The 22,200-nt window shown below is 41.8% G+C and overlaps 1 protein-coding gene across 1 annotated transcript in view; it reads right to left on the bottom strand.

The window, feature by feature from the left end:
- nf1a (neurofibromin 1a) overlaps positions 1 to 22,200 on the bottom strand; it is an 85,307-nt gene that overhangs the window by 16,849 nt on the left and 46,258 nt on the right. Inside the window, exons 23-29 of the mRNA XM_085772742.1 lie at positions 21,348 to 21,431; positions 12,266 to 12,382; positions 9,437 to 9,618; positions 8,020 to 8,231; positions 4,542 to 4,703; positions 3,763 to 3,860; positions 1,452 to 1,587 (exon numbers count right to left, since the gene is read on the bottom strand). Coding sequence (XP_085628868.1) covers positions 1,452 to 1,587; positions 3,763 to 3,860; positions 4,542 to 4,703; positions 8,020 to 8,231; positions 9,437 to 9,618; positions 12,266 to 12,382; positions 21,348 to 21,431 — 991 coding nt within the window. The remainder of the gene's footprint in view (positions 1 to 1,451; positions 1,588 to 3,762; positions 3,861 to 4,541; positions 4,704 to 8,019; positions 8,232 to 9,436; positions 9,619 to 12,265; positions 12,383 to 21,347; positions 21,432 to 22,200) is intronic.

Here is a 22,200-nt window from a genome sequence, read left to right on the forward strand (position 1 = left end):
CGCTGCTTCATTAACGCTGCTTCATTAACGCTGCTTCATTGACGCTGCTTCATTAACGCTGCTTCATTGACGCTGCTTCATTAACGCTGCTTCATTGACGCTGCTTCACTAACGCTGCTTCATTGACGCTGCTTCACTAACGCTGCTTCATTAGCGCTGCTTCACTAACGCTGCTTCGTTAAGGCTGCTTAGATTTTGATTTTGATTTGAGCTAGGTGGGCGGGGCTCAGTGAGATAAGGGGGCGGGGTTTATTGAGCGAGGTGGGTGGGGCTCAGTGACCTTCTATGTTTGGAGATTGATGATGATGATGGAAACGTCGTCCATCTTTGCTACCGGTCATTCATCAGCACTCTCTCTCTCTCTCTCTCTCTCTCCCTCTGGTGAAAAGCTTCGGAGCTCGTGATTGGACGAGGTCATTGATTAGGTGTGATCACAGCCTGTCAGTCTCAGTGTTACCTAGCAACAAAAGCAGAGCCTCGGTTCACTAGTTTTGCCATCGTCAGTGAGACTCAGTTTCACCTGGTGTGGACATGTGACCTGATGATGTCACTGTCCCACTGTGACCACAGACAGACACTTCCTGTCTGGGTCGACCTCATCGTCTTCATCCTCCTCGTCCTCTTAATTGACCTATGGCTAAGCCACGCCCCCAAACGCGATGAGCCAATCACAGTGCGCATAGCTAGCCCATACACTGGGACATTCTCTGCTTCCACGTCCATTGAAATGCATTGCAGTTAGTCAGTTTTCATTTGTTTTTATATGTTTTTTCTTGACATTTTAAGTTTAAAATGGTCAAACGGTGTTCATGGGGTACATGCAACTCTGACACTAGGTATCCTGAGAGGCTGGGGGCCACGGGGGGGATTTTTTTACCTTTTCCCAAGCCACATCTCAACCGAGAGAAGTGTCTGCTCTGGATAAAGTTATGCAGTAGACCACAACACCAACTAAACGTGGATAAACTTAACAAGGATGTCTACATCTGTTCTAAGTTAAGTCAACAACATATTTGAGGCAACATATTGTCAGAGATGTTTAGATGTTAGCCAGCATCACAACTAAGCATAAAGTCTGCTAGCTTAATGCTAACGTATAATGTAAAACTCCATAGACAGGCTAACAGAAATTAGCTGCCATAGCAACTGTCACCGAATGTTGACTGTTTGTCCGAGTGCGTGGAGTGGAGGGGGGCGGGGCTTAGCCATTATAGGTCAATTAAAATGTTCTGATCGTGTGATTGGCTACTGGGAAAACGCCATCAGCTGATTGGACGGTCAAGTGATGAACTGTGATAATGGCAAAACCTACGAACGAACACCCGGTTTAGAGTCTCAGGTGAAGACAGAGCAGAGTGACACACAGGTGAACACACAGGTGAACACACAGGTGAGCAGCTGGCGGCCATGTTGGGGCGGCTGGCGGCCATGTTGGGGCGGCGGGGCCTTACCTGGTAGAGGCAGTGGCAGACGCTGCGGAGCTGCGGCGGGAACTCGCTGGACGAGCCGATGATGGCCTGGAAGAACCTCTCGGTGATCTGCAGCAGGTTCCTCTGGTTCTCCTCCAGGTTCTCGCTCTGCTCCAGCCTGAGAAGACACGGCCACACTCCTGTTAGGTACTTAGCTACTCAGTTACATGGTAGGTTTCACTGGGTAACACTAGACTTGTAGTTCTTGAGACCGGACTTTTTTGTGGTCTTTGTCTTGTCTCGGTCTCGTGTCTCTCGGTCTCGTAATGTCTGGGACTGGCAGAACGGTCTCGAAGGGATTTGTAGCCTACAACGTCCAGACAGGCGTGCTTTTTATTTTGAATATCATTATTTATGCGCCCCCTTCAAGTGGGACCAAAAATGCATTTTGTGACAGACATGTTGGAGCTCGTCCTCTCGCGTTCTACAACTCATGTGGAATAGCAAAATATGGTGTAAATAGTTGGGTTTTTGGTCTCGTTCTCGGTCTCGGTCTTGAGCTCAACTGGTCTTAGTCTTGACTTGGTCTGTCTTGGTCTTGGTCTTGATACTCTCTGGTCTTGGTCTTGGTCTTGGTCTTGATACTCTCTGGTCTTGGTCTTGGTCTTGTCTTGGTCTTGATACTCTCTGGTCTTGGTCTTGATACTCTCTGGTCTTGGTCTTGGTCTTGTCTTGGTCTTGATACTCTCTGGTCTTGATACTCTCTGGTCTTGGTCTTGATACTCTCTGGTCTTGATCTTGTCTTGGTCTTAGTCTTGTCTTGGTCTTGATACTCTCTGGTCTTGGTCTTGGCCTTGTCTTGGTCTTGATACTCTCTGGTCTTGGTCTTGGTCTTGGTCTTGGTCTTGGTCTTGATACTCTCTGGTCTTGGTCTTGGTCTTGATACTCTCTGGTCTTGATCTTGTCTTGGTCTTGGTCTTGTCTTGGTCTTGATACTCTCTGGTCTTGGTCTTGATACTCTCTGGTCTTGGTCTTGGTCTTGATACTCTCTGGTCTTGGTCTTGGTCTTGATACTCTCTGGTCTTGATCTTGTCTTGGTCTTGGTCTTGTCTTGGTCTTGATACTCTCTGGTCTTGGTCTTGGTCTTGATACTCTCTGGTCTTGGTCTTGTCTTGGTCTTGATACTCTCTGGTCTTGGTCTTGGCCTTGTCTTGGTCTTGATACTCTCTGGTCTTGGTCTTGATACTCTCTGGTCTTGGTCTTGTCTTGGTCTTGATACTCTCTGGTCTTGGTCTTGATACTCTCTGGTCTTGGTCTTGGTCTTGATACTCTCTGGTCTTGGTCTTGTCTTGGTCTTGATACTCTCTGGTCTTGGTCTTGGCCTTGTCTTGGTCTTGATACTCTCTGGTCTTGGTCTTGTCTTGGTCTTGATACTCTCTGGTCTTGGTCTGGTCTTGGTCTTGTCTTGGTCTTGATACTCTCTGGTCTTGGTCTTGGTCTTGATACTCTCTGGTCTTGGTCTTGTCTTGGTCTTGATACTGTCTGGTCTTGGTCTTGGTCTTGATACTCTCTGGTCTTGGTCTTGGTCTTGGTCTTGTCTTGGTCTTGATACTCTCTGATCTTGGTCTTGTCTTGGTCTTGATACTCTCTGGTCTTGGTAGTGTCTTGGTCTTGATACTCTCTGGTCTTGGTCTTGTCTTGGTCTTGATACTCTCTGGTCTTGGTCTTGGTCTTGATACTCTCTGGTCTTGGTCTTGGTCTTGATACTCTCTGGTCTTGGTCTTGGTCTTGGTCTTGGTCTTGGTCTTGTCTTGGTCTTGATACTCTCTGATCTTGGTCTTGATACTCTCTGGTCTTGGTAGTGTCTTGGTCTTGGTAGTGTCTTGGTCTTGATACTCTCTGGTCTTGGTAGTGTCTTGGTCTTGATACTCTCTGGTCTTGGTCTTGGTCTTGTCTTGGTCTTGATACTCTCTGGTCTTGGTCTGGTCTTGGTCTTGATACTCTCTGGTCTTGGTCTTGATACTCTCTGGTCTTGGTCTTGGTCTTGATACTCTCTGGTCTTGGTTTTGTCTTGGTCTTGATACTGTCTGGTCTTGGTAGTGTCTTGGTCTCGGTTCAGGCGGTCTTGACTACAAGTCTAGGTAACACTCAACAGCCTTGACCTCTGAGTGGAATAGAAACGATTGAGTATCATGTCCTTTAACTATTGAGTCATGTTCTATAACCTCTGAACATCCCAGCTCAGGTGAAAAAAAAAATCGATTTAAAAATCGTCAAAAAAGATATCGCGATATTTATGTGAATCAATTTTTTCTCCCACCCCTAGTGTTTGTGTCTCGGTGTGTGTGTTCACCTGGTGGGGTCCACCTCGAAGCTGATGTGTTCAGGTGTGGTGATGACGCCTCTTAACAGCGGCTCCAGCAGCTTCTGCAGGTACGCTGCTCCATACACCTGCAACCACATCACAGGACACCAGGTCAGGGGACAGGTGAGACAGGTGAGACAGGTGAGGATCGAGACAGGGGTGTCATGCAACGCAAAAATTGGAGGGGGCACAGTGACGTGAATGTCCTATTGTGCGCGTAGTTTTTAGGGGGGATGCCCTCAAATCAGTTATTTTGGGCACTAACACTAGTGCTGGGGACCGAAAAGTTGGTAAACTGAGTTTCAGAAACATTATCTTGGCTAACGATGTGGAACAACAAGGTGGATGCACTTCAACACACTTATTTCACCAGCTCCATGTAGTGATTTTTCAGCTTCGTTGTAAACAGATGCACATGGCCAGGGACTGCTAGCAAAACAGCGGAAAAGCAGCGGACTTGCATAGTTCCTCTTTGATTCAACATTTGAAATCCCTAGTTTAATGTTACACTGCTCTCACATTTCCATCAAAGGCTGGCTACACGACACCGCTGGACAGAGGACAGGTGAGACAGGTGAGACAGGTGAGGACAGGTGAGACAGGTGAGGACAGGCGAGGACAGGTGAGACAGGTGAGACAGTTGAGGACAGGTGAGACAGGTGAGGACAGGTGAGGACAGGTGAGGACAGGTGAGACAGGTGAGGACAGGTGAGACAGGTGAGGACAGGTGAGACAGGTGAGGACAGGAGGACAGTGTTATCTCATACCTTGAAGCAGAAGGTCATGATCTTGCTGGCCAGACTGTTTCCTCTGAACAGCGTCTGCATGGAGTCGGCCAGCTCCACCTCCTTGGAGAACATGTTCCACAGCAGCTGGTACAGCAGGTGCCGGGAATCGAACAGGGTCACCAGCACCCGGGCCAGCTCGTCCTGGACAGGGACACACACACGGACGGGAAACGCCTCAGACACACGGACGGGAAACGCCTCAGACACACACACCAGAGGTAAAGTCCTCACTACCACAGGAAAGTCCTTACCACCAGAGGTAAAGTCCTCACTACCACAGGAAAATCCTTACTACCAGAGGAAAAGTCCTCACTACCAGAGGAAAAGTCCTTACTACCAGAGGAAAAGTCCTTACCACCACAGTAAAAGTCCTTACTACCAGAGGAAAAGTCCTTACCACCACAGTAAAAGTCCTTACTACCAGAGGAAAAGTCCTCACTACCAGAGGAAAAGTCCTTACTACCAGAGGAAAAGTCCTTACCACCACAGTAAAAGTCCTTACTACCAGAGGAAAAGTCCTTACTACCAGAGGAAAAGTCCTTACCACCACAGTAAAAGTCCTTACCACCACAGGAAAAGTCCTTACTACCAGAGGAAAAGTCCTTACAACCAGAAGAAAAGTCCTTATCACCACAGGAAAAGTCCTTATCACCACAGGAAAAGTCCTTAATACCAGAGGAAAAGTCCTCACTACCAGAGGAAAAGTCCTCACTACCAGAGGAAAAGTCCTCACTACCAGAGGAAAAGTCCTTACCACCACAGGAAAAGTCCTTACTACCAGAGGAAAAGTCCTTACTGCCACAGGAAAAGTCCTTACTACCAGAGGAAAAGTCCTCACTACCAGAGGAAAAGTCCTTAATACCAGAGGAAAAGTCCTCACTACCAGAGGAAAAGTCCTTATCACCACAGGAAAAGTCCTTACTACCAGAGGAAAAGTCCTTCCTACCAGTAAGTCCTTAATACCACAGGAAAAGTCTTACTACCAGAGGAAAAGTCCTTACTACCAGAGGAAAAGTCTTAATACCAGAGGAAAAGTCCTCAACACCAGAGGAAAAGTCCTCACTACCAGAGGAAAAGTCCTTACCAACAGAGGAAAAGTCCTTACTACCAGAGGAAAAGTCCTTACCACCAGAGGAAAAGTCCTTACCACCAGAGGAAAAGTCCTTATTACCAGAGGAAAAGTCCTTACTACCAGAGGAAAAGTCCTCAACACCAGAGGAAAAGTCCTCACTACCAGAGGAAAAGTCCTTACCAACAGAGGAAAAGTCCTTACTACCAGAGGAAAAGTCCTTACCACCAGAGGAAAAGTCCTTACCACCAGAGGAAAAGTCCTTATTACCAGAGGAAAAGTCCTTACTACCAGAGGAAAAGTCCTCACTACCAGAGGAAAAGTCCTTACTGCCACAGGAAAAGTCCTTACTACCAGAGGAAAAGTCCTCACCACCAGAGGAAAAGTCCTTACCACCAGAGGAAAAGTCCTCACTACCAGAGGAAAAGTCCTTAATACCAGAGGAAAAGTCCTCACCACCAGAGGAAAAGTCCTCACCACCAGAGGAAAAGTCCTCACCACCAGAGGAAAAGTCCTCACCACCAGAGGAAAAGTCCTCACTACCAGAGGAAAAGTCCTTAATACCAGAGGAAAAGTCCTTAATACCAGAGGAAAAGTCCTTACTACCAGAGGAAAAGTCCTCACCACCAGAGGAAAAGTCCTTAATACCAGAGGAAAAGTCCTTACCACCACAGGAAAAGTCCTTACTACCAGAGGAAAAGTCCTTACTGCCACAGGAAAAGTCCTTACTACCAGAGGAAAAGTCCTCACTACCAGAGGAAAAGTCCTTAATACCAGAGGAAAAGTCCTCACTACCAGAGGAAAAGTCCTTATCACCACAGGAAAAGTCCTTACTACCAGAGGAAAAGTCCTTCCTACCAGTAAGTCCTTAATACCACAGGAAAAGTCTTACTACCAGAGGAAAAGTCCTTACTACCAGAGGAAAAGTCTTAATACCAGAGGAAAAGTCCTTACTAACAGAGGAAAAGTCCTCACCACCAGAGGAAAAGTCCTACTACCAGAGGAAAAGTCCTCACCACCAGAGGAAAAGTCCTCACTACCAGAGGAAAAGTCCTTACTACCAGAGGAAAAGTCCTTCCTACCAGAGGAAAAGTCCTTACCACCAGAGGAAAAGTCCTTACCACCAGAGGAAAAGTCCTTATTACCAGAGGAAAAGTCCTTACTACCAGAGGAAAAGTCCTCACTACCAGAGGAAAAGTCCTTACTGCCACAGGAAAAGTCCTTACTACCAGAGGAAAAGTCCTCACCACCAGAGGAAAAGTCCTTACCACCAGAGGAAAAGTCCTCACTACCAGAGGAAAAGTCCTTAATACCAGAGGAAAAGTCCTCACCACCAGAGGAAAAGTCCTCACCACCAGAGGAAAAGTCCTCACCACCAGAGGAAAAGTCCTCACCACCAGAGGAAAAGTCCTCACTACCAGAGGAAAAGTCCTTAATACCAGAGGAAAAGTCCTTAATACCAGAGGAAAAGTCCTTACTACCAGAGGAAAAGTCCTCACCACCAGAGGAAAAGTCCTTAATACCAGAGGAAAAGTCCTTACTACCAGAGGAAAAGTCCTTACTACCAGAGGAAAAGTCCTACCACCAGAGGAAAAGTCCTTATTACCAGAGGAAAAGTCCTTATTACCAGAGGAAAAGTCCTTACTACCAGTAAGTCCTTAATACCACAGGAAAAGTCTTACTACCAGTAAGTCCTTAATACCAGAGGAAAAGTCCTCACTACCAGAGGAAAAGTCCTCACTACCAGAGGAAAAGTCCTTACCACCAGAGGAAAAGTCCTTAATACCAGAGGAAAAGTCCTTACCACCAGAGGAAAAGTCCTCACTACCAGAGGAAAAGTCTTACTACCAGAGGAAAAGTCCTTAATACCAGAGGAAAAGTCCTTACTACCAGAGGAAAAGTCCTTACCACCAGAGGAAAAGTCCTCACTACCAGAGGAAAAGTCTTACCACCAGAGGAAAAGTCCTCACTACCAGAGGAAAAGTCCTCACTACCAGAGGAAAAGTCCTTACCACCAGAGGAAAAGTCCTTATTACCAGAGGAAAAGTCCTTATTACCACAGGAAAAGTCCTTACTACCAGAGGAAAAGTCCTTACTACCAGAGGAAAAGTCCTCACTACCAGAGGAAAAGTCCTCACTACCAGAGGAAAAGTCCTTACCACCAGAGGAAAAGTCCTTAATACCAGAGGAAAAGTCCTTACCACCAGAGGAAAAGTCCTCACTACCAGAGGAAAAGTCTTACTACCAGAGGAAAAGTCCTCACTACCAGAGGAAAAGTCTTACTACCAGAGGAAAAGTCCTCACTACCAGAGGAAAAGTCCTACCACCAGAGGAAAAGTCACACACACGGTCCCGTGACAACACACACACGCCTGTTCGAGTCCTCACCCACTGCGACCCCGGCACCACGTTGGCCAGCGCCATGGCGATGGGCAGCTCTCCCTGGTCGCCCATCATGGTGACGAGCTCCACCAGCCGCTCGAAGCGGTCCGCCAGCACCGTCTCGGCCAGGGTATCGAACTCGGTCCCTTGCTGCAGGATCTTGGTGAGCACCTCCATGAAGGTGGCTCTGGTCTGCAGGTCCTTGTGGTAGCCCAGACCTGCAGAAAAAGTGGTAAGATTACAATAAAATAAACAAAAAAGTGGTAAAATTTCTATAAAAATAAAATAAAATAAAAAGTTTTTTAAAAAATTGAGAAAAAAACTGGTAAAATTTCTCAAAAGAATTCTAGAAAAAGCAAAAAAGTGGTAAGATTTCACAAAAAATTGTAGAAAAATGTGGTAAAATTTCTTTCTCAAATAAAAGTGGCAAACAATAAAACAAAAAGGGATCAAATTACTTGAAAAAAATAATAACAAGTAAAAAAAGAAAAATTGAGAAGAAACTGGTAAAATTTCTCCAAAGAAATCTAGGAAAAGTGGTAAAATTTCTAAAAAAAAAAAAAAAAGAAAAGAAAAAAAGTCAAACAATAATTAAAAAAGTGATAACATTTCTGAAAAAAAAGTGAAAAAATTCTAGTAAAAAGTGGTAAAATGTGAATAAAAAGTTGTGGACCCTTGAACCTTGTCAACCCTCCCACTCTGAGAACCACTGACATTACTTTAGTTAGATAGATTTGTTGTACTGGGTAAACTGTAGTATTATAATACTGAGTAAACCCGAGTATCACAGAGACCAGTGGTTCTCAACCTGGGGTCCGGGGACCCCAACGGGTCCTTGAGAGATTTGAAGGGGGTCCCCAATTTTTTCTTGAAACTTTACCACTTTTTCTAGATTTCTTTTTTTAACTTTTTGTTTTAGAAATTGTACCGCTTTTTTCTAGAAAATTTTTGCTTTTTTATTTTTATTTTGAACATTTTTTAACAAGAAATGTTACCACTTCTTTCCAAGAAGTTTTTTTTTTTTTTTTTTAATTTTACCACTTTTTCTAGATTTTTTTTTTTTTTACACTTTTTTGTTTTAGAAATTTTACCCCTTTTTTCTATACATTTTTTACTTTTTTTTTCTTTTTCTTTAATTTTTACCATTTCGTCCTAGAAATGTTTAAATGTTTTTGGAGAAATTGAACCACTTTTTTCCAGAAATTTCTCTCTAATATTTCCAAAAATTCACGCCATTGGCCCTAATTTAAAAGTATAAAAAAGTAATGTTCTTCAGTCTCAGAACAAATATTTGTGTATTTCTGGTGTTTACTTAACACTTATTTAGATTTGGTCCAATGGGTCCGTGGTCTAATTTGTGTCAGTTTCGGGGTCGTTGATGTAGAAAAGGTTGAGAAGCACTGACATAGACGACACCACTTACCGATGGAGTGCATGAGGCCGCTGTCCACGTTGGCGTTGAGCAGGTTGGACATGGCGAGCACGGTGCAGTGGCGCAGCGAGGCGAGGCGGCGCGACATGCCGCGCTTACGGCCGCCGACCGGCTGCCCGTCGTCCTCCACCTCGCTGCAGTCGTTCAGCAGGTTCATGAACAGCGTGAAGTACCTGCAACACAGAGCGCCGTCACTACCCACAATGCAACACACAGAGCACCGTCACTACCCACAATGCAACACAGAGCAGTGCCGTCACTACGGTTACACAATCCCAAGGAATTTTCAAAAGTTGGAAACTTTACATGGGGATACACTGCAAAAACTCATCAAACTCTTACCGTGAACATTTGCCTTATATCCAGTCGAAACTAATCTCATTCTACTTAAAATCAGACTCATCACATTAAAAAGCAGCTTGTTTTTAGACACTTTTTACTTCTTTCAAGCTGATTTTCACTTGAAATAAGTAGAAAAATCTGATAGTGGAGCAAGTTTTTCTTTCTTATTACAAACACAAAAAACTTACTTTCACTGGCAGATTTTTCTACTTATTTCAAGTGAAAATTAGTTTGAAACAAGTGAAAATGATCTAAAAACAAGTTGATTTTTAGGTGATGAGTCTTATTTTAAGTGGAAAGAGATTAGTTTTGACTAGAAATGAGACATTTTGACAAGAAATAAGACAAATATTCTTGGAATGATTTGGGGTTTTGCAGTGTAAACGGGAATAAATCTGAAATTTACAAAATTGATGGTTGGCCCTTAACAGGAAATTTAAATATAGTTGGGGAAAATATATTGTAGCATAATCTTGGCTAAAACAATGCAATTACACTTGAATATCTATGCTGTTCATGTTTTTTATTGTTTTGCATTTGGATATGATACAGGTTGTTTAATTAACCCTAATTTCCAGTTAATTCCCAATAATTCCCATAAATTCCCATAATTCCCATTGAAAGTTTCCAATTTGGAATATTTCCAAAATTCCCCAGCTTCACACACCGCAGTAACAGTATACAAGTTTCCCAGAATGCATTTCACAGCAACCGGTAGCGGTAGCTGTAAAACAGGCTAAAAGCTGTTTTATTTCCCGCTCTAGCGCTGTTATTATGTAACTTTATTAAGTTTTAATATGTTTTCATGAGAGAAAGTAACTGTTTAGATCCCAAATCTACGGCCAGTTGATCCAAACGACGGCTGTTTAGAAGTTTGCTCCGATGTTTTTCAGAGAAGTGAAGCTCTGCAGCGACCGGGACGTCACAGAGACAGCAGCCGGTCTGCAGAGCTGCTCGGCCGGCCAACCTCCGTCCTCATCCCGGGGGAGAAAACCATCGCTAATTAACTTACCCGCAGGTTTTTAGAGGTTTACCACCGGCTGGTTACATTATTTCTAGGAGATAAATGTTGGTCTCAGTGATGAAATCTAACAGCTGTATCAGTAGCATTAGTTAGTCTGAATGTAAAGTGAAGCTTCCTGTGTGTATTGGACAGAAGAGCAGCGCTGCCTCGGGGCTCTGGAGCCTACGGACACAAACCACCACATTTACATCAATACATACATGTTTTACTATCAACACATCAGTCTGCAGTAAGCTTTATTTTATTAAACTATAGTTACAGTACACGGCAAAGATACTTCACTACTCTAAACCGTCTGTGGTTACGGTTAGACGTCAGGGAGCATTGCATTGTGGGATACAGTACACGATGTAGACTGGTCAGATACTGGAGATATTTAAGAAGAAGGAGGCTGTATTCTAAACCGCATACTATACTGCTATACTGCTAGTACGTACTGATCTGGCCAAAATGCAGTATGCAGTATGCAAACAAAAGCTAAATCTGCAGTATGTGAAAAGTTCCCGGATGTCGTACTGATTCTTAAATCTCTCCAGTATCTGTCCAGTCTACATTGTACTGTCTCCCACAATGCAATGCTCCCCTGACGTCTAACCGTAACCACAGACGGTAGTGAAGTATCTTTGCCGTGTACTGTAACTATAGTTTAATAAAATAAACCTTACTGCAGACTGATGTGTTGATAGTAAAACATGTATTTGTTGATGTAAATGTGGTGGTTTGTGTCCGTAGGCTCCAGAGCCCCGAGGCAGCGCTGCTCTTCTGTCCAATACACACAGGAAGCTTCACTTTACATTCACACTAACTAATGCTACTGATACAGCTGTTAGATTTCATCACTGAGACCAACATTTATCTCCTAGAAATAATTTAACCAGCCGGTGGTAAACCTCTAAAAACCTGTGGGTAAGTTAACTAGTGATGGTTTTCTGTCCAATACACACAGGAAGCTTCACTTTACATTCACACTAACTAATGAAAATATAGAATATTGTATATTGGCTTTTAAAAACATATTTTTATTTTATAAATGCAGTTTTGTGCAGCTTCAGGTTTGTATCTTTCACTCAGTTTTATTGAAATGCTCCTTTAGCTCATTTCATGTTGTTGTCTCTTTATCACACACGTGCTGCCTGTTGTTGCATTCTTTGGTTTTCTTTGTGTTCTAAAACACTTTTCCAACTAGAGTTTAAGTTTATTACTACTACTACTACTACTACTACTACTACTACTACTACTACTGCCACAGTACCGCTAGTACAACTGTTACTGTCAAAGTACTACTGCTACTCTGATTCACTAATACAGAATAAAACCTGTTTCATCTGGTTTCTCATCACATTTAATGTCATTTTATGAACATCGTGTGTCTGTGTGTGTGTGTGTGTGTGTGTGTGTGTGTGTGTGTGTGTGTGTGTGTGTGTGTGTGTGTGTGTGTGTGTGTGTGTGTTTACTTGAGGAAGAGTTGGGACTTGGCCTCCATCAGCTCGACCCCGTCTCCCTCCTCCGGCTGCAGAGGAAGTCCAGCCAGGAGAGACACCACGGCCTCCATGCTGGCCTGGTCCAGGTCCCTGAGACACACACACAGAGAGAGACACACACAGACACACACACACACAGAGACACACATAGAGACACACACAGACACACACAGAGACACACACAGACACACACACACACACACAGAGAGAGACACACACAGACACACACACAGACACACACAGAGACACACAGAGACACACAGACACACACACACACACACAGAGACCATCAAATGAATTATTTATTAAATTAAGGGTCTTCCAATGTCTGGACTTGGTGGATTATAAAACAGCATTGATAATGTACAAAGTGTATAACAACTTGTTACCTTGTAAAATTGTGAACATGTTTAAAAAAAGGGAATGTAGATATGTTAGAGCTGGGACGATTCGCTTTTCTCTCGATTCCATTCTTCTACGATTATTTTTGGATGACGATTCGATTTAAATTGTGATTCTACGATATTGTCGATTCTCTCTCTGATTTTTAGTCTTTAGCATTTTTAACATTTATCTGCACACAAACACTGTAGGAGCCTAGAAATGAACATACTCCATTATAAAGTGACTTAAACCCTTTTCACAACCTGGACTCTCTGGATGGAAAAAAGGCGAACTAATGCACATTGCACAATATTTAAAAAATTGTTTTTTTAAATCGATTTTTGAAAAAAAAAAAATTGATTTAAAAATCGTCAAAAAAGATATTGCGATATTTATGTGAATGGATTTTTTCTCCCACCCCTAGTAAAGATGTTGTATGGAGCCCAGGTAGAATAGCTTTGGCGTTGCCATAGCTACTGGAGATCTGAATAAATCAATCAGTCAATCTCTGTCTGTCTCTCAGAGCAGCAGCTGAGTCATGTGACGGAGCTCTGTGTTAATGTCTATGTAGGAGAAGAGCTGTATAAATAAAGTTTGATTGACTGAGTCGAGTCATGTGACAGAGCTCTGTGTTAATGTCTATGTAGGAGAAGAGCTGTATAAATAAAGTTTGATTGACTGAGTTGAGTCATGTCACGGTGCTCTGTGTTAATGTCTATGTAGGAGAAGAGCTGTATAAATAAAGTTTGATTGACTGAGTTGAGTCATGTGACGGTGCTCTGTGTTAATGTCTATGTAGGAGAAGAGCTGTATAAATAAAGTTTGATTGACTGAGTCGAGTCATGTGACGGTGCTCTGTGTTAATGTCTATGTAGGAGAAGAGCTGTATAAATAAAGTTTGATTGACTGAGTCGAGTCATGTGACAGAGCTCTGTGTTAATGTCTATGTAGGAGAAGAGCTGTATAAATAAAGTTTGATTGACTGAGTTGAGTCATGTGACGGAGCTCTGTGTTAATGTCTATGTAGGAGAAGAGCTGTATAAATAAAGTTTGATTGACTGAGCTGAGTCATGTGACGGAGCTCTGTGTTAATGTCTATGTAGGAGAAGAGCTGTATAAATAAAGTTTGATTGACTGAGTTGAGTCATGTGACGGTGCTCTGTGTTAATGTCTATGTAGGAGAAGAGCTGTATAAATAAAGTTTGATTGACTGAGTTGAGTCATGTGACGGTGCTTTGTGTTAATGTCTATGTAGGAGAAGAGCTGTATAAATAAAGTTTGATTGACTGAGTTGAGTCATGTGACGGTGCTTTGTGTTAATGTCTATGTAGGAGAAGAGCTGTATAAATAAAGTTTGATTGACTGAGTTGAGTCATGTGACGGAGCTCTGTGTTAATGTCTATGTAGGAGAAGAGCTGTATAAATAAAGTTTGATTGAGTTGAGTCATGTGACGGAGCTCTGTGTTAATGTCTATGTAGGAGAAGAGCTGTATAAATAAAGTTTGATTGACTGAGTCGAGTCATGTGACGGTGCTCTGTGTTAATGTCTCTGTAGGAGAAGAGCTGTATAAATAAAGTTTGATTGAGTTGAGTCATGTGACGGAGCTCTGTGTTAATGTCTATGTAGGAGAAGAGCTGTATAAATAAAGTTTGATTGACTGAGTTGAGTCATGTGACGGAGCTCTGTGTTAATGTCTATGTAGGAGAAGAGCTGTATAAATAAAGTTTGATTGACTGAGTTGAGTCATGTGACGGAGCTCTGTGTTAATGTCTATGTAGGAGAAGAGCTGTATAAATAAAGTTTGATTGACTGAGTTGAGTCATGTGACGGAGCTCTGTGTTAATGTCTATGTAGGAGAAGAGCTGTATAAATAAAGTTTGATTGACTGAGTCGAGTCATGTGACGGTGCTCTGTGTTAATGTCTCTGTAGGAGAAGAGCTGTATAAATAAAGTTTGATTGACTGAGCTGAGTCATGTGACGGAGCTCTGTGTTAATGTCTCTGTAGGAGAAGAGCTGTATAAATAAAGTTTGATTGACTGAGTTGAGTCATGTGACGGTGCTCTGTGTTAATGTCTCTGTAGGAGAAGAGCTGTATAAATAAAGTTTGATTGACTGAGTTGAGTCATGTGACGGTGCTCTGTGTTAATGTCTATGTAGGAGAAGAGCTGTATAAATAAAGTTTGACTGAGTCGAGTCATGTGACGGAGCTCTGTGTTAATGTCTATGTAGGAGAAGAGCTGTATAAATAAAGTTTGATTGACTGAGTTGAGTCATGTGACGGTGCTTTGTGTTAATGTCTCTGTAGGAGAAGAGCTGTATAAATAAAGTTTGATTGACTGAGTTGAGTCATGTGACGGTGCTCTGTGTTAATGTCTATGTAGGAGAAGAGCTGTATAAATAAAGTTTGATTGAGTTGAGTCATGTGACGGTGCTCTGTGTTAATGTCTATGTAGGAGAAGAGCTGTATAAATAAAGTTTGATTGACTGAGTTGAGTCATGTGACGGTGCTCTGTGTTAATGTCTATGTAGGAGAAGAGCTGTATAAATAAAGTTTGATTGACTGAGTTGAGTCATGTGACGGAGCTCTGTGTTAATGTCTATGTAGGAGAAGAGCTGTATAAATAAAGTTTGATTGACTGAGCTGAGTCATGTGACGGAGCTCTGTGTTAATGTCTATGTAGGAGAAGAGCTGTATAAATAAAGTTTGATTGACTGAGTTGAGTCATGTCACGGTGCTCTGTGTTAATGTCTATGTAGGAGAAGAGCTGTATAAATAAAGTTTGATTGACTGAGTTGAGTCATGTGACGGTGCTTTGTGTTAATGTCTATGTAGGAGAAGAGCTGTATAAATAAAGTTTGATTGACTGAGTTGAGTCATGTGACGGTGCTTTGTGTTAATGTCTATGTAGGAGAAGAGCTGTATAAATAAAGTTTGATTGACTGAGTCGAGTCATGTGACGGTGCTCTGTGTTAATGTCTATGTAGGAGAAGAGCTGTATAAATAAAGTTTGATTGACTGAGTTGAGTCATGTGACGGTGCTCTGTGTTAATGTCTATGTAGGAGAAGAGCTGTATAAATAAAGTTTGATTGACTGAGTTGAGTCATGTGACGGAGCTCTGTGTTAATGTCTCTGTAGGAGAAGAGCTGTATAAATAAAGTTTGATTGAGTTGAGTCATGTGACGGAGCTCTGTGTTAATGTCTCTGTAGGAGAAGAGCTGTATAAATAAAGTTTGATTGACTGAGTTGAGTCATGTGACGGAGCTCTGTGTTAATGTCTCTGTAGGAGAAGAGCTGTATAAATAAAGTTTGATTGACTGAGTTGAGTCATGTGACGGTGCTCTGTGTTAATGTCTCTGTAGGAGAAGAGCTGTATAAATAAAGTTTGATTGACTGAGTTGAGTCATGTGACGGTGCTCTGTGTTAATGTCTATGTAGGAGAAGAGCTGTATAAATAAAGTTTGACTGAGTCGAGTCATGTGACGGAGCTCTGTGTTAATGTCTATGTAGGAGAAGAGCTGTATAAATAAAGTTTGATTGACTGAGTTGAGTCATGTGACGGTGCTTTGTGTTAATGTCTCTGTAGGAGAAGAGCTGTATAAATAAAGTTTGATTGACTGAGTTGAGTCATGTGACGGTGCTCTGTGTTAATGTCTATGTAGGAGAAGAGCTGTATAAATAAAGTTTGATTGACTGAGTCGAGTCATGTGACGGAGCTCTGTGTTAATGTCTATGTAGGAGAAGAGCTGTATAAATAAAGTTTGATTGAGTTGAGTCATGTGACGGTGCTCTGTGTTAATGTCTATGTAGGAGAAGAGCTGTATAAATAAAGTTTGATTGACTGAGTTGAGTCATGTGACGGTGCTCTGTGTTAATGTCTATGTAGGAGAAGAGCTGTATAAATAAAGTTTGATTGACTGAGTTGAGTCATGTGACGGAGCTCTGTGTTAATGTCTATGTAGGAGAAGAGCTGTATAAATAAAGTTTGATTGACTGAGCTGAGTCATGTGACGGAGCTCTGTGTTAATGTCTATGTAGGAGAAGAGCTGTATAAATAAAGTTTGATTGACTGAGTTGAGTCATGTGACGGTGCTCTGTGTTAATGTCTATGTAGGAGAAGAGCTGTATAAATAAAGTTTGATTGACTGAGTTGAGTCATGTGACGGTGCTTTGTGTTAATGTCTATGTAGGAGAAGAGCTGTATAAATAAAGTTTGATTGACTGAGTCGAGTCATGTGACGGTGCTCTGTGTTAATGTCTCTGTAGGAGAAGAGCTGTATAAATAAAGTTTGATTGAGTTGAGTCATGTGACGGAGCTCTGTGTTAATGTCTATGTAGGAGAAGAGCTGTATAAATAAAGTTTGATTGACTGAGTTGAGTCATGTGACGGTGCTCTGTGTTAATGTCTATGTAGGAGAAGAGCTGTATAAATAAAGTTTGATTGACTGAGTTGAGTCATGTGACGGAGCTCTGTGTTAATGTCTATGTAGGAGAAGAGCTGTATAAATAAAGTTTGATTGACTGAGTCGAGTCATGTGACGGTGCTCTGTGTTAATGTCTCTGTAGGAGAAGAGCTGTATAAATAAAGTTTGATTGACTGAGTTGAGTCATGTGACGGAGCTCTGTGTTAATGTCTCTGTAGGAGAAGAGCTGTATAAATAAAGTTTGATTGACTGAGTTGAGTCATGTGACGGTGCTCTGTGTTAATGTCTCTGTAGGAGAAGAGCTGTATAAATAAAGTTTGATTGACTGAGTTGAGTCATGTGACGGTGCTCTGTGTTAATGTCTATGTAGGAGAAGAGCTGTATAAATAAAGTTTGATTGAGTTGAGTCATGTGACGGTGCTCTGTGTTAATGTCTATGTAGGAGAAGAGCTGTATAAATAAAGTTTGACTGAGTCGAGTCATGTGACGGAGCTCTGTGTTAATGTCTATGTAGGAGAAGAGCTGTATAAATAAAGTTTGACTGAGTCGAGTCATGTGACGGAGCTCTGTGTTAATGTCTATGTAGGAGAAGAGCTGTATAAATAAAGTTTGATTGACTGAGTTGAGTCATGTGACGGTGCTTTGTGTTAATGTCTCTGTAGGAGAAGAGCTGTATAAATAAAGTTTGATTGACTGAGTTGAGTCATGTGACGGTGCTCTGTGTTAATGTCTATGTAGGAGAAGAGCTGTATAAATAAAGTTTGATTGACTGAGTTGAGTCATGTGACGGTGCTTTGTGTTAATGTCTCTGTAGGAGAAGAGCTGTATAAATAAAGTTTGATTGACTGAGTTGAGTCATGTGACGGTGCTCTGTGTTAATGTCTATGTAGGAGAAGAGCTGTATAAATAAAGTTTGATTGACTGAGTCATGTGACGGTGCTCTGTGTTAATGTCTATGTAGGAGAAGAGCTGTATAAATAAAGTTTGATTGACTGAGTTGAGTCATGTGACGGTGCTCTGTGTTAATGTCTATGTAGGAGAAGAGCTGTATAAATAAAGTTTGATTGACTGAGTTGAGTCATGTGACGGTGCTCTGTGTTAATGTCTATGTAGGAGAAGAGCTGTATAAATAAAGTTTGATTGACTGAGTTGAGTCATGTGACGGAGCTCTGTGTTAATGTCTATGTAGGAGAAGAGCTGTATAAATAAAGTTTGATTGAGTTGAGTCATGTGACGGTGCTCTGTGTTAATGTCTATGTAGGAGAAGAGCTGTATAAATAAAGTTTGATTGACTGAGTTGAGTCATGTGACGGTGCTCTGTGTTAATGTCTATGTAGGAGAAGAGCTGTATAAATAAAGTTTGACTGAGTTGAGTCATGTGACGGTGCTCTGTGTTAATGTCTATGTAGGAGAAGAGCTGTATAAATAAAGTTTGATTGAGTTGAGTCATGTGACGGTGCTCTGTGTTAATGTCTATGTAGGAGAAGAGCTGTATAAATAAAGTTTGATTGAGTTGAGTCATGTGACGGTGCTTTGTGTTAATGTCTATGTAGGAGAAGAGCTGTATAAATAAAGTTTGATTGAGTTGAGTCATGTGACGGAGCTCTGTGTTAATGTCTATGTAGGAGAAGAGCTGTATAAATAAAGTTTGATTGACTGAGTCGAGTCATGTGACGGTGCTCTGTGTTAATGTCTATGTAGGAGAAGAGCTGTATAAATAAAGTTTGATTGACTGAGTCGAGTCATGTGACGGTGCTCTGTGTTAATGTCTATGTAGGAGAAGAGCTGTATAAATAAAGTTTGATTGACTGAGCTGAGTCATGTGACGGAGCTCTGTGTTAATGTCTATGTAGGAGAAGAGCTGTATAAATAAAGTTTGATTGATTGAGTTGAGTCATGTGACGGTGCTCTGTGTTAATGTCTATGTAGGAGAAGAGCTGTATAAATAAAGTTTGATTGACTGAGCTGAGTCATGTGACGGAGCTCTGTGTTAATGTCTATGTAGGAGAAGAGCTGTATAAATAAAGTTTGATTGATTGAGTTGAGTCATGTGACGGTGCTCTGTGTTAATGTCTATGTAGGAGAAGAGCTGTATAAATAAAGTTTGATTGAGTTGAGTCATGTGACGGTGCTTTGTGTTAATGTCTATGTAGGAGAAGAGCTGTATAAATAAAGTTTGATTGACTGAGTTGAGTCATGTGACGGTGCTCTGTGTTAATGTCTATGTAGGAGAAGAGCTGTATAAATAAAGTTTGATTGACTGAGTCGAGTCATGTGACGGTGCTTTGTGTTAATGTCTATGTAGGAGAAGAGCTGTATAAATAAAGTTTGATTGACTGAGTTGAGTCATGTGACGGTGCTCTGTGTTAATGTCTATGTAGGAGAAGAGCTGTATAAATAAAGTTTGACTGAGTTGAGTCATGTGACGGTGCTCTGTGTTAATGTCTATGTAGGAGAAGAGCTGTATAAATAAAGTTTGATTGACTGAGCTGAGTCATGTGACGGAGCTCTGTGTTAATGTCTCTGTAGGAGAAGAGCTGTATAAATAAAGTTTGATTGACTGAGTTGAGTCATGTGACGGAGCTCTGTGTTAATGTCTATGTAGGAGAAGAGCTGTATAAATAAAGTTTGATTGACTGAGTCGAGTCATGTGACGGTGCTCTGTGTTAATGTCTCTGTAGGAGAAGAGCTGTATAAATAAAGTTTGATTGACTGAGTCGAGTCATGTGACGGAGCTCTGTGTTAATGTCTATGTAGGAGAAGAGCTGTATAAATAAAGTTTGATTGACTGAGTTGAGTCATGTGACGGAGCTCTGTGTTAATGTCTCTGTAGGAGAAGAGCTGTATAAATAAAGTTTGATTGACTGAGCTGAGTCATGTGACGGTGCTCTGTGTTAATGTCTCTGTAGGAGAAGAGCTGTATAAATAAAGTTTGATTGACTGAGTTGAGTCATGTGACGGTGCTCTGTGTTAATGTCTATGTAGGAGAAGAGCTGTATAAATAAAGTTTGATTGACTGAGTCGAGTCATGTGACGGTGCTCTGTGTTAATGTCTATGTAGGAGAAGAGCTGTATAAATAAAGTTTGATTGACTGAGTTGAGTCATGTGACGGTGCTCTGTGTTAATGTCTATGTAGGAGAAGAGCTGTATAAATAAAGTTTGATTGACTGAGTCGAGTCATGTGACGGAGCTCTGTGTTAATGTCTCTGTAGGAGAAGAGCTGTATAAATAAAGTTTGATTGACTGAGTCGAGTCATGTGACGGTGCTCTGTGTTAATGTCTATGTAGGAGAAGAGCTGTATAAATAAAGTTTGATTGACTGAGTTGAGTCATGTGACGGTGCTCTGTGTTAATGTCTATGTAGGAGAAGAGCTGTATAAATAAAGTTTGATTGACTGAGTTGAGTCATGTGACGGTGCTCTGTGTTAATGTCTATGTAGGAGAAGAGCTGTATAAATAAAGTTTGATTGACTGAGCTGAGTCATGTGACGGTGCTTTGTGTTAATGTCTATGTAGGAGAAGAGCTGTATAAATAAAGTTTGACTGAGTTGAGTCATGTGACAGAGCTCTGTGTTAATGTCTCTGTAGGAGAAGAGCTGTATAAATAAAGTTTGATTGAGTTGAGTCATGTGACAGAGCTCTGTGTTAATGTCTCTGTAGGAGAAGAGCTGTATAAATAAAGTTTGATTGAGTTGAGTCATGTGACGGTGCTCTGTGTTAATGTCTATGTAGGAGAAGAGCTGTATAAATAAAGTTTGATTGAGTTGAGTCATGTGACGGAGCTCTGTGTTAATGTCTATGTAGGAGAAGAGCTGTATAAATAAAGTTTGATTGACTGAGTTGAGTCATGTGACGGTGCTCTGTGTTAATGTCTATGTAGGAGAAGAGCTGTATAAATAAAGTTTGATTGACTGAGTTGAGTCATGTGACAGAGCTCTGTGTTAATGTCTCTGTAGGAGAAGAGCTGTATAAATAAAGTTTGATTGACTGAGTTGAGTCATGTGACGGAGCTCTGTGTTAATGTCTATGTAGGAGAACAGCTGTATAAATAAAGTTTGATTGACTGAGTTGAGTCATGTGACGGAGCTCTGTGTTAATGTCTATGTAGGAGAAGAGCTGTATAAATAAAGTTTGATTGACTGAGTCATGTGACGGTGCTCTGTGTTAATGTCTATGTAGGAGAAGAGCTGTATAAATAAAGTTTGATTGATTGAGCTGAGTCATGTGACGGCGGCGCTGCTTCACCTGGTCAGACACTTGATGTCGTCGTCGGCCGCCTGGTTGGACGTCCCCATCACCCAGTCCGTCAGGTACTCCACCATCTTGTTCCTGAGGGACGGGACAGACCATAATAATCACCACCGGTCCCTAACCCTCCACCAAACAGACCATAATAATCACCACCGGTCTGAACAGAACAGACCATAATAATCACCACCGGTCCGGACAGAACAGACCATAATAATCACCACCGGTCCGAACAGAACAGACCATAATAATCACCACCGGTCCCTAACCCTCCACCAAACAGACCATAATAAACACCGAGGTGTTTAAAGGCATCGGGACCAACTGGACTAGCAGCCTGTCGTCATGGTGACACCGTTCACTACCGCAGCCTCAAGATTCACATCATCCATGTGAAAACACTCTGGATTAAACAGAGCGCGATGAAAAACATTCACATCAGTTATAATCAGTAGAGATGGTGATAATTATGGGATGGCAGGTAAAAATGATCAGATGTAAAAGTAAATGAAGATAAATATGAGATAAAAGAATAAAATATGAGATTAAAAGTCATAATTATGAGATAGAAAGTCCAGCTGGACCTCTAGTGGCCAATAACATGAAGTGCAGTCGACACGTGTCATTGATTGTCTGGGGTTTGATTGGCCGTGCTCATCCCTGCTGCACTCTGGTTGGACGGTTTGAATACGACACGATGAGATAAAATGTAAGACATGAACTCCAGTTGAAGAGCGTGTTAATGGCTATAGACTCATGTTCAATCCTAAATAAATAAACAAACATGTTAAAGGGTGGAGACTAAAGAGCGGCTCAGCGCTACGTTACGGCTGCTCCGGAGCCTCGGTTG

Source organism: Trachurus japonicus, unplaced genomic scaffold (assembly GCF_045865225.1).
Source record: "Trachurus japonicus isolate A0001 unplaced genomic scaffold, Traja_1.0 AP030824.1".
Taxonomy (NCBI): domain Eukaryota; kingdom Metazoa; phylum Chordata; class Actinopteri; order Carangiformes; family Carangidae; genus Trachurus; species Trachurus japonicus.